The sequence below is a fragment of the Podarcis muralis genome, chromosome 1 (genome assembly GCF_964188315.1).
Source record: "Podarcis muralis chromosome 1, rPodMur119.hap1.1, whole genome shotgun sequence".
NCBI lineage: Eukaryota > Metazoa > Chordata > Lepidosauria > Squamata > Lacertidae > Podarcis > Podarcis muralis.
Window position 1 is genome coordinate 11,205,686 of NC_135655.1, and position 12,856 is coordinate 11,218,541.

General features: G+C 47.8%; 1 protein-coding gene across 1 annotated transcript; it reads left to right on the top strand.

The window, feature by feature from the left end:
* Window positions 1-7,379: 7,379 nt before the first annotated feature.
* On the top strand, window positions 7,380-9,833 carry HSPA2 (heat shock protein family A (Hsp70) member 2). The gene has a single exon (XM_028744629.2). The coding sequence runs from the start codon at window positions 7,533-7,535 to the stop codon at window positions 9,435-9,437; it is 1,905 nt and encodes a 634-aa protein (XP_028600462.2). The 5' UTR covers window positions 7,380-7,532; the 3' UTR covers window positions 9,438-9,833.
* Window positions 9,834-12,856: the final 3,023 nt, after the last annotated feature.

The window sequence follows — 12,856 nt, forward strand, 5'->3', positions numbered from 1 at the left end:
CTCTTGCTTGAATGGATGGAAGATACAGAATGACCCCTTATTTAAAACTGCACTTCTCAACAATAATAATGGTACAAATGACACTGGTTGAATCCTCAATTTACTACTTTCACATGATATAGGAAGGTGTGAGCCTCTCTCCTCTCTGCAGCAAATCCTTCATGCCCCCTAGTGGATAACTAGTCGCCCATTGCTTTTTAAGGGACAAGAGCTGCACTAACTGGGTGTCGTGTACACTATGTTCAGGGACAGTTAATTAGCAGTGTGCTGTCTCCTTAGACACAATACAGTCTCCAAATCACTCCCTCTCTCGCCTTGAACTAGGAGGAAGCCAGGGAGCTGCATGAAACCCACGTTAATAAACCTGTCCAGTTGCCAACACCTTTGTGGGATCTGAAGTCTGCAGTTGGTGGTCATGCCTATGGTGCTGTGTCCATGATGTTGCCTGACTGGTGCAGGGCAGACAATGCACCTGCTGTTTTTATTGGTTGAGGGAGCCGGGGTACAGCTTCCGGGTCATGTGGCCAGCATGACTAAGCCGCTTCTGGCGAACCAGAGCAGCGCACAGAAACGCCGTTTACCTTCCCGCCGGAGCGGTACCTATTGATCTACTTGCACTTTGACGTGCTTTCAAACTGCTAGGTTGGCAGGAGCAGGGACCAAGCAACGGGAGTTCGCCCCGTCGCAGGGATTCAAACCACCAACCTTCTGATCGGCAAGTCCTAGGCTCTGTGGTTTAACCCACAGCGCCACCCATGTCCCCTGAGAGAATGTAACAGGCCACAATATGTGCTCTATGCTGCAATTTGTTCTGGTCTTATACCTAGCAGGGGTTGGCAACCAGAGGTCTTCCTGAGTCAAACTGGCACCTGTCCCATTTAGCACCACAAGGTGTGTTGGAGGGTATTTTTAGCGAAGGGACTCTGTAGCAAACCATGGGAAGAGAAGTGGGGAGTTTCAACTGTGTTGATATTTCAGTGTGTAGCTGTGCCTTTAACAGCAACTTGATTGCAGACATTAGAATGGGATAATGTCTATTCCTGTGATATATTTTGCCTGTTCAGCCTGCTGTTAAAGGCGCAGGAGCAGCCTGGCTGTTCCCATGGTAGCAGGCAACCATATTGATCAGCTAATTCATAGAGCTTTCATCAATGGACTATGCCCATAAAAAACCAAGACCTGCTTTGGCCATATGGTATGCAGTGGTACCTCGAGTTACATACGCCTCAGGTTACAGACTCCGCTAACCCAGAAATAGTACCTCGGGTTAAGAACTTTGCTTCAGGATGAAAACAGAAATCGTGCTCCGGCGGTGCAGCAGCAGCAGGAGGCCCCATTAGCTAAAGTGGTGCTAAAGGTTAAGAACAGTTTCAGGTTAAGAACGGACCTCTGGAATGAATTACCGTATTTTTCGCTCTATTGGACGCACCGGACCACAGGACGCACCTAGTTTTTAGAGGGGGAAATCAAGGAAAAAATATTCCCCCCCAGCCCCAAAGAGCAACAAACAGGCTGTGCGCAGCCTGTGTGCTTCTCCCAGAGCTTCTCGGGGCTGCGGGGGAAGCCCGGGTTCCCCCACCAGCCCCAAAGAGCAAAGAAGCCAAGACAGCGCGCGGGATCCATAGCCGCGCAACCTCTCCAGCCAGGAGCTAAACCTCTCCAGCGCGGCTAAAGAAGAAGACAAGGCAGTGAGCGCGATCCATCCCACTCGCTGCCCTGGCTTCCTCTTTAGCCTTGCGCAGCATCTTTAGTCTTGCGCAATGGGATGGATTGCGCCCGCTGTCCACTGGGGCTGGACTAGATGACTCCTGGGGTTCCCTTCCAACCCTGCAATTCTATGACCTCGGAAGGTGTTTGGGGTCTCCACCACTGGAGGCTTTTAAGCAATGGTTGGGGGGCCATCTGCTGGGGGTTCTTTAGCTGTGATTCCTACATTGTGAGGGGGCTGGGCTAGATGACCCTCGGGTGGCCCTCCCAACTCTATACAGTCCTACAGTTCTGCAGCAGGAGATCCACAGCCACTTCACACAATGCCCACTCCCAATTTTCATCTGAGAGACATGTGGCTTCAGTGTCTAGGTAGGTACCTGCCACACTTCCCCCACCCCACTTAAGCTGAGGGAATTCCTGCCCAGAGAAGCTCCCAGGTGAGGCAAGGGTTAAGATCTACCTCTGGTAGATCTCTTGAGGCTGGAGAGGCACGCAAGGCTAAAGAGGAAGCCAGGGCAGTGAACGGGATGGATCACGCTCCCTGCCTTGGCTTCCTCTTTAGCCTTGCGAAGCCGCCCCCCCCCCCCCTGGAGAGGCGCCAAGTCTAAAGAGGAAGCCAGGGCAGTGACTGGCGGTGTCAGTCCCCTCTCCCTCTTGGGGAAAAGCCCGCAAGAGCCGCGCGAAGCTTGTGTGGGGCTCTTGGGGGCTTTTCCTGCCTGCCTCCCCCCTGCATTTGCTCCATAGGACGCACAGACTTTCCCCCTTAGTTTTTAAGACGGGAAAAGTGTGTCCTATGGTGCGAAAAGTACGGTAAGTACGTAACCAGAGGTACCACTGTATCTCTTTACTCTTTGATGTGATCCATTTGAAATAAGGCTGTGCCTCTATAATGAGCATTTTCCATACTGGCTTGGCTGCTACCAAGGCCCTGCCATAAAACGGCTGCGTGTTGCAGGGCACTCTGGAGCATTTTCTAAGGTGCAAAAGAGTACATGGCAAGAGCTGGCTTGGGCTCTTGGGCCTCACAGTCCCCAAGGATGAGCTGAGAATGCACCTTGCATTGTTCCCTTGCAACAAGATATTACTGCAGAGAAAATCAGTAGTGGTGGACAACTTTCTGGGAAGCTTGTCAGCTGTTACTGATTTTCTCTTTGAGAAATACCCACTAAGCTTGTAAAACTCCCAGAAAGACAAATTGATACGATTTACTATTCAAATATGGTAATTTGTATCAACTCATGGGTTATGTGGTTGCCAACTTGTTTACAGAAGGCAGCTTTGTGCATTTAACAGCAGCATTGGAGGCAGAAATTCCACAACTGCATCTGTTGAAATTCTACCTGCCAAAGGTAGCAATCCTGTTGCTGCCTTGACCTAGGTTATGTAGTTTGTAAGCAGGCAGGTTCTGCCACTGTTGAGGCAGTGTGAGCCTTCCTGAAACAAGTGATTTATATATTTAGTTTTGGTTAGTGTTAAATCTGGGCTCGTCAAAGAAAAGTCAATCATGCAGCACAAAAGTGAACCTGTGTTTATCAGTTCCTTGCCTTAATACTTATTCAAAAGTTCCTAATCTGACTTCCTGGCAAATAGTTGTCAGCTTGTAACTTTAAATGCCCTCAAGACAACTTGGAAAATGAAGTGGCAGGGGCTGCTTCTCTCTGTTCCTCCCCCGGGTCCTTTCACCCAACCAACCCTAGCCTCTAAAACAGGAGCTAAATGAGGCATCCTGCTCATCAGACCTTCCTTCATACCCAGAGTCTGTGAGTTCAAATCCTTGCTGTTGTCTTTAAATAGTCTTCTCTATTTACAGAGGCAGTGTCGTGTAGTGGTTAGAGTGCTGAACCAGGACCTGGAAGACCAAGGTTCAAATCCCCACTAGGCCATGGAGCTCACTGGGTGACCTTGGGCCAACCATTGCCTCTCATCTCAACCTACTTCACAGAGTGGTTGGGATTAAATGAGGAGGGGGAGAACCATATACACCACTTGGGAGCTCCTTGGAGGAAAATGGTGGGATATAGATAAAATAAAAGAAAGAGGGAGGAGCGTGAGAACCAGAAGAAAGACAGGTGACATCAGCTGCAACTATTTTTATCAGTGTGCATTTAAAGGTAAATACGGGTTTCCCCCCTGTTAGGTCCTGTCGTGACCGACTCTGGGGTTGCGGTGCTCATCTCGCTTTACTGGCCGAGGTAGCTGGTGTACAGCTTCTGGGTCATGTGGCTAGCATGACTAAGCTGCTTCTGACAAACCAGAGCAGCACACAGTAACACCATTTACCTTCCCGCCGGAGCGGTACCTATTTATCTACTTGCACTTTGACGTGCTTTCAAACTGTTAGGTTGGCAGGAGCAGGGACCAAGCAACGGGAGCTCACCCTGTCGCGGGGATTTGAACCGCCAACCTTCTGATCGGCAAGTCCTAGGCTCTGTGGTCACAGTTAAACCTATGCAAAAAGAGTAATGCCCTAATTGTGACCCCCTCCCACACACCAAAGAGTGAGGCACAGAGACTTCCTGTGCGCACAAGAATGTCAGGGGCTGGATATGCACAGTTACTGGTGTCCTTGTGCCCCAGTACTCTTTCAGTGGCACTGTTTGCCCTTCCCACACTCAGTGGGGCTTGGACATATCTAGGATTGTGCTGTTACTTAGGAAAATATTGTCTAAATTAATTCAAAATATTTCTGGCTAAACGCATTTGGAATTTTTCTCCAAAGGAAATCACAGCATTTGTAGAGTTGGAAGGGACCCCATGGGCCATCTAGTTCAGCCCCCAGCAATGCAGGAATCCTGCCCACAGCTATCCTTTGGTGGGCTCAAAGCACCAAGCTTCTGGTTAACAGCCAGACACACTCTGCCTCTGGGGAATGCTGGCTTAAAAGTGGTCTGCTACAAAATATATTGATTTGCCACCAATAAAAGTTGTTGAAATGAACTCTTGCCCGGCTTCTAATCTTGCAGAGACCTGCCACCAAGAACGCCAATTCATTGTCTTCACTCCCGCAATGCTCCTATGGTTACTTTCTTCCTATCATGATCATGACTAAGCCCACAACTCCCAGGCCCATTTCCCACTTTTCTTTAGCCTTATTCCATTATCCCTAAAACCCAACTCATTACCTGTCTCCTGATCTCCTACCCTAATACTCCATAATCTTGGGGGGGGGGGGGGGGATATTCCAAAGAGACCAAGTCATAAACTATGAAGAAGCAGCGGTTATAAGAATGTGTAAATGAATACTGCTCAGCCTACCATTTTACATGTCAGTAGAAGGGAAAGGAGTCACCGAGGGAAATTTCTGTTGCTGAAAGAGGAAAGATTTAAAAGAGTCTGCAACATCGCATGCTTTCTGGATGCCTTTTAAGCTGGACCCCTGCCCACCCCCCACAGAAGTGACCAAATTTCCTTTCTGGTTTCTCACTAAGGAGTGTCATGGAATTCTTGCATCACAACCAAAAAAGGTCAAGTTCCTCTCTAGCTCTTTGTTTGCTTAAAGATGGTATTTGACATTCAGCTGAATTTATAAGAATTACAAACAGTGGCTTGCAGGCTAGAAAAACGAGCCCCATGCTATAAACCAGGAACTTTAAAGCACAGTACTGTACTGCTTGTCTCCTTTATCTTCTTTGGTTGTCACTTTTCACTTTGGGTTGCTGCCCAATTTCTTTCTAAAGCAGGCAAAGGCAAACTCGGCCCTCCAGATGTTTTGAGACTACAATTCCCATCATCCCCCGACCACTGGTCTTGTTAGCTAGGGATGGTGGGAGTTGTAGTCTCAAAACATCTGGAGGGCCGACTTTGCCTATGCCTGTTCTAAAGTCTATCTCAATATTACCCCTTTCCACTAACTGCTGCACACGTTCCTGTCCTCCCCTCCAAATGCTGGCATTTCAGATCCACCATCATTATTCTTACATCCTGCTCCACCACTTTCTCCATATTAACCACCCGTTGTCCTGTCCTGTTCAGCCTGTATGCCTCTGTTTCAACAGCAGCCATCAAGATGCCTTTGCAAAGGTTTACAAACAAGGCATGAAGGCAACTGTTGTCCCCTAGTGTTTATTCCTGGGAAGCACCTGTGAGCACAGATATTTCAGCTACCTATCAGAGCCATACTGCAGTCGCTAGCTAAACTGCTCACTGACCCTTGTCCAAATCTGTACCTTTTCCTTGCATTGTATTTATTTTCCTTTATCAACCCTCTTTCACTTCGGGTACTTGCTGCCTCTACCTTCATCTGTATTGCTCTTTGGGGTTGGGAGTCCTGATCTAGCTTTGAAAGAAGGCCCTTGGAAAACCATAATTCCTTTATGCACAGGGCCAACTATGTGGTTGCTTGCGGAAAATGCTTGGCTGCAAATGTCCTCACCCCTTCACACATCTCAGGACTGAATAATGGCATGGTAACAGATGTCAGTATTAAAAGCTTGCTTTTATTTATCCTGGTTAGGCTATATTCTAGTCTTTACTAAGCATGTATTCCAATTTGCTTACAGGATGGTTATATACAATGAACATTCACCTTCATTCATCCTGATTTGCTTTTGGGGTGCTTAGGTGTCTGCCTGTCAATCATTTGTTCACCTCTCACTTTTCAGTGTTTTCCCATCACTTCTGTAACTGCAAAGTCTGTTTTTTAAATAATAATCATAATCATAATTTGTTGCACTAGGATGACAAAACACTTTCATTCTGCACAATTGAAATAGATTCAGCTTATTGCATGTTATTGAATCCCTCCCTGGGAGAGAAGAATAAACTAAAATCTCTCTGTTTGCTTTCTCTGTACTTTGCCTAGTGTGGGAAAACATACTTTATTATTTTTTGCTTGTTGCTTCTTCATTTTGGAAACTGAGAGGGAAAAAGAGATACCTCAGTTCAAGTGAATTATGGCACAGCCTTCCCCAACCTGCTGCCCTGTTTCGGACTACAATCCTCACCAAGTCAGCATGAGGGCACCAGGTTGACAAAAGGTATGTTATATTAGTCTCTCAAAAAAGGCTCCATTTTGAAAGTGCCAGTTAGTTATGACGTTTAAATGTGAGATGAGGACAAATGCACTCTGGACGTGCTCAGAGACAGTCTTTTCTCCTGCTACAACTACAGCATTGGAAGGTGAGCCTGAAACACGATGTTGGGGACTCAGGGTGACCTTATTTTTTTCCTTTAAAGCAGCAACCCTTCCCTCAAATACTGCTTTTATTTCAGTTATTTTATCTCCCTCAGTCAACTGCCCCTTTCTCGTCATCCTGCTGCGTCATCGCTCCCCCCCGCTCCCCCGAGCGCGCTCTTCGAATGTTCCCGACGCCGTTAGAAGCAAGTAGAAGGCGCTCGAGCTTCAAAGTTAAGTAGAAAGATGACGGAACTTTTTTTTCTGGTCGCGAGGCGCTGAGGGGCGCGCCCGAGCTGTTTTGCATAACGGCCGCCCAGAAGGCGTCTCGAAGAGCCAACCCTTTCGTCCCTCGGAGCCCCTATTGGTTGCCGGTGACATCAATCCTCTCCGTCCGATCTCGAGCCCTGTAGAAGCTTCTGGTTGGGACGAGCAGAGGCGGGAAGGAGGCATAGCGGAGCGATTGGTCAGAGGTCCGCGGTGTGCGTCACGATTGGCCGAGCGCGTTCTGGCAGGTTCCAGAAGCGGGAGCGCCGCGGGTATAAAAACTGAGGCGAAGGCGACGGCAACGGCAGATCGCGCCTCAGAGCCGAAGCGAGAGCGTTCGTTGTGAGCGAAGCGGCGGGCGAGATACAGCCAAAACCACTACCGTGAGGGACTTTCCAGTCGGCGGAGCTTTCGAGAGGTACCTGACCGCGTTCCTGCAACCATGTCGGGCAAAGCGCCTGCCATAGGCATCGACTTGGGCACCACGTACTCCTGCGTGGGGGTCTTCCAGCATGGGAAGGTGGAGATCATCGCCAACGACCAAGGCAACCGCACCACGCCCAGCTATGTGGCCTTCACGGACACCGAGCGCCTCATTGGGGATGCAGCCAAGAACCAGGTGGCCATGAACCCCAACAACACCATCTTTGACGCCAAGCGCCTCATCGGCCGCAAATTTGACGACCCCACCGTGCAGTCCGACATGAAGCACTGGCCTTTCCGTGTGGTGAGCGAGGGAGGGAAGCCAAAGGTGCAGGTGGAGTACAAGGCGGAGATAAAGACCTTCTTCCCTGAGGAGATCTCTTCTATGGTGCTGACCAAGATGAAGGAGATAGCCGAGGCTTACCTGGGGCGCAAGGTCCAGAGCGCTGTCATCACGGTGCCTGCCTACTTCAACGACTCGCAGCGCCAAGCCACCAAGGACGCTGGCACCATCACGGGGCTCAACGTGCTGCGTATCATCAATGAGCCCACGGCAGCCGCTATCGCCTATGGCTTGGATAAGAAAGGCAGCGGCGCCGGCGAGAAGAACGTGCTGATCTTTGACCTGGGAGGTGGCACTTTTGACGTCTCCATCCTGACCATCGAAGACGGCATCTTTGAGGTGAAGTCTACCGCAGGCGATACTCACCTGGGCGGGGAGGACTTTGACAACCGCATGGTGAGCCACTTTGTGGAGGAGTTCAAGCGCAAGCACAAGCGGGACATCGCTGGCAACAAGCGGGCAGTCCGGCGGCTGCGCACAGCCTGCGAGAGAGCCAAGCGCACCCTCAGCTCCTCCACCCAGGCTTCGATTGAGATTGACTCGTTGTTTGATGGGATTGACTTCTACACGTCCATCACCCGTGCCCGCTTTGAGGAGCTCAATGCCGATCTTTTCCGTGGCACCCTTGAGCCTGTGGAGAAGGCCCTGCGTGATGCCAAGCTCGACAAAGGGCAAATCAATGAGATTGTGCTCGTCGGTGGCTCCACCCGCATCCCCAAGATCCAGAAGCTGCTGCAGGACTTCTTTAATGGCAAAGAACTCAACAAAAGCATCAATCCTGATGAAGCTGTGGCCTATGGCGCTGCTGTGCAGGCTGCTATCCTGATGGGGGACAAGTCCGAGAATGTGCAGGACCTTCTGCTTCTTGATGTGGCACCGCTGTCACTGGGTATCGAGACAGCTGGGGGTGTGATGACCGCCTTGATCAAACGCAACACAACTATTCCCACCAAGCAGACCCAGACCTTCACCACCTATTCAGACAACCAGAGCAGTGTGCTGGTGCAGGTGTATGAGGGTGAGCGGGCCATGACCAAGGACAATAATCTACTGGGCAAGTTTGACCTGACAGGTATCCCGCCAGCCCCCCGCGGTGTTCCTCAAATTGAGGTCACATTTGACATTGACGCAAACGGCATCCTCAATGTCACAGCGGTGGACAAGAGCACCGGCAAAGAGAACAAGATCACAATTACTAATGACAAGGGCCGCCTCAGCAAAGACGACATTGACCGTATGGTCCAGGAAGCAGAGCGTTACAAGGCAGAGGATGAGTCCAACCGGGAACGGGTGGTTTCCAAGAATGCCCTGGAGTCCTACGCGTACAACATCAAGCAGACGGTGGAAGATGACAAGCTGAAAGGCAAGATTAGTGAGCAGGACAAGCAGAGGGTGCTTGAGAAGTGTCAGGAAGTGATCAGCTGGCTCGACCGCAACCAGATGGCTGAGAAGGAAGAATTTGAGCACAAGCAGAAGGAGCTGGAGAAGCTTTGCAACCCCATCATTGCTAAACTGTACCAGGGTGCTGGAGGAGCTGCGGGGGCTCCAGGCGGTGGGCCCACCATTGAAGAGGTAGACTAAACTACCATAGACTGGACTATAAGAGCAATTGCCATCTTCTGCTCTTCCCTTTTTCTTCAGTCAGTGCCATTGCTGGAGGGATTTTCCTGTGGGTGGGTGTGGGAGGAGGTTGTTAACTTGCTCTCTGCCAGGGGAAGAAAAGCCAGCTTAAAAGTTTGTTGCAGATAATGTTTGTCTTTGTATTCGGATATCCATGCTAGTCTGTAGATTTCTGTTTCTTTATGTTCACTGTTTTTTAAAGTATCCACTTGAGCATTACAATTGAGGGAGAAACATTTCAAGAGAGCATGGAAAATGTTAAAACATACCCCAAAGAAAGGTTTTACCTTTTTTTGTAACTATTTGGTCTGGTTATTTTAAAATTTTGGTAATAAAAAGTTACTTGAAGCTTAACAATACCCTCCTTTTTCATTTTAAAAGTAAATGGTTTATGGGATAGAAGCAGTAGCAACTGTGGGTTTAAGTGCTCTAGTGGGGGAAATAGTTAAGCACTTGTACTCCCGAAATGATTGTTGGGTTATAGGCAGAGTATTTTATTGGTGGTCTGGCTTAGTCTGTTACTACTTGGCACAACTTTGCCACTATCTTTGATTTAAAAAAAACCCCAGACAGAAATGCAGTAGGTAAACCTTTCTATCACTGTATATATGTACTGGGACACGATTTACAAGTCATTTCTCAGTAATGCAGTTGTTAAAGGTACAGGAGCTGTTAGAAAAAGTGCCACCCAGTTAACTGCAGTTAAGTCTTGCTTTGATTATCTTTAAAACTAAAAATTATCACAGGGGTTAAAGATTTTTGCACAATTGCCTTCTGGTCTAATGTCATAAAACATAGATCCTTTCAACAGCTTAAGTGTTTTACTTCTGGCAGAGTCCAAAGCTAATTGGTTTCATACATCAGGGAAACTAAAGAGCCTTATTAAAAAGAATACTTAATAGAGGAGCTTTCCTTTATAATTAGCTTTACTATGTAATCAAACCAGCTCAGGAGCTGACAACAGCATAAAAGCAGTTTGCTAACAGGGTGGAGCCAGATGCAAATGCTTGCATAAACTGGTTTTGGTATCTTATCTCTCTGAAGGGATGAAACAAATGGGGTCAAAACAGCAAAAAGAAAACCAAGCTGGGTAATATTAATCGTAAGAACTATTTTGGGGAGATCCTAGTTTCTCATGAAGTAATAACTTCCGAACTGCTGGTGGTGACCCTTGTAAAATATTTAACATTAACAGCTTGTAATACTGCTTAGCTAGTGGAGCAGAAGAACTGAGCTGATCTTGTCCACGTATGGTGAAATCAAGGGCTGTAGCAAACTCGGGTTTAACTGATTTTATGGTAAAATTGACAAGGTCCTGCTGGGATGGTTTAACTGGAAGATTCTTGAATGAAAGACTAGGTGGCTGAACGTGGTTTCTACATCTGGAAGGAAAAAATGACCACTTCTCAAATACCTTTAATAATAATAATAATAATAATAATAATAAATTATTTATTTATTTATACATACATACATACATACATACATACATACCCTGCCATCCTTAGCCAAGACCGGGGCTCAGGGCAGCTAACAACCAATAATAAAAACAAGTTGATTAAAATACAATTTAAAAAAGATTAAAATACAACATTAAAACATTATGATGCAGCCTCTTCACAGGAGGAGAAAGGAAAAAGAAAGAGTGAGAGGGAATCAAACTGATTCTAAGCCAAAGACCAGATGGAACAACTCTGTCTTACAGGCCCTGTGGAAAGAAATTGGATCCCGCAGGGCTCTGGTCTCATGAGACAGAGCGTTCCACCAGGCCGGAGGCAGTGTTGAGAAGGCCCTGGCTCTGGTTGAGGCTAATCTAACTTCCTTAGGGCCCAGGACCTCTAGGGTGCTGCTATTTATGGACCTTAAGGTCCGTGGGACATACCAGGAGAGGCGGTCCCGTAGGTACGAGGGTCCTAGGCTGTGAAGGGCTTTAAAGGTCAAAACCAGCACCTTAAATCTGACCCTGTACTCCACCGGGAGCCAGTGCAGCTGGAAAAGCACTGGGTGAATATGCTCCCATGGCAGAGACCCTGTGAGGAGCCTCGCTGCAGCATTCTGCTGAAGTTTCTGGGACAGCTTCAAGGGCAGCCCTGCGTAGAGCGAATTACAGTTGTCAAGCCTGGAGGTGACCGTCGCATGGATCACTTTGGCCAGGTCGGGGTGGAAAAGGTAAGGGACCAACTGCTTAATGCGACGAAGGTGGAAAAATGTCGCCTTGGCTGTTGCTGTAACCTGCGCCTCCATGGAAAGGGAGGCGTCAAGGATTACACCCAAACTCTTAACGGAAGGCAATTGATACTAAAATCATAATACTGGATAATAATACACAAAAAGGATTCCACAAACAGTCTGGATCCAGGAGCCTTGGTGAGTGACCTAGAAATGGAACCGAGTATAGTGTGGGTGGATACGTAGGGAGGTAATATTTCTAACTAATCACAGCACAGCTAAAACTTAAATCTAGGTTACTACCTACATAGGTATTTTTCATTGTCCTATTGCATAGGTATTTCTACAGCCTAGTTACTGTTAGTGAAGTCTGTCGTTTTCTAGCTCATGCCAAGTCCTTAGTTTTGTTTTTCCTTTTCCTTATAGGGTTACCAGATAAAATAAAATAATGGGTGGGAGGATTCCCATACTTTTTAAATATAGGTATAGATGAGATTTTGGCAGGAGTGCCTTTTTCATGCTTTGCATGGCAAGTAGCACACCTACCAATGTTGCTTTTTCAGTGTTAGTTTTCCTTGAAAGAACCCACATAGATATCTGAGGGCCACAGAGGGGTCCAGCTGGGTCCATCTTAAGGCTGCATATACTGTATGTTCTGAGCAGTCTCTGCCAACCAGGAGCCCTCCAGATGTTGAGGACCACAGCTCACATCAGCCCCAGCTAGGATGGCTATATGATGCTTGGCTGATTGGGGCAGATCTGCTCATTAGCCTTCATGCCACCTGTGTCATCATACAGCCATGTTGGCTGGGACTGATGGAAGGTGTAGTCCCAAACATCTGGAGGGCTCCTGGTAGGCTGATTTTGAGGATGCTTCTGGTAAATCTAGGTGCCCCCCTACTGAGAGATTCTGGAACATAATAGATTCTCACACGCTACTATGAACTGATCAATTAAGTTCACTGGAGGATAGTTGCCTTTACTTGCTCCCCTGCCCAGCCTCCTTTTTTCCTGTCGATCCAGATTAAACTAGTGTAAGAAGCCATCTTTCTTTATTAACAGCCTACATGAAGCAGAAAGGAACGGCATTCACATTTAAAGCACAAATCCTTCCCCAAAGAACCCTGGGAAATGTAGTTTACCCCCACAGCTACAATTCCCAGCACCTTAACCAACTACAGTTCCCAGCATTCTTGGGAGTGGGGAGCCAT

What these genes read in the sequence shown, in the direction of transcription:
- HSPA2 (XM_028744629.2), top strand. Translation starts at nt 7,533, where the DNA reads ATGTCGGGCAAAGCGCCTGCCATAGGCATCGACTTGGGCACCACGTAC.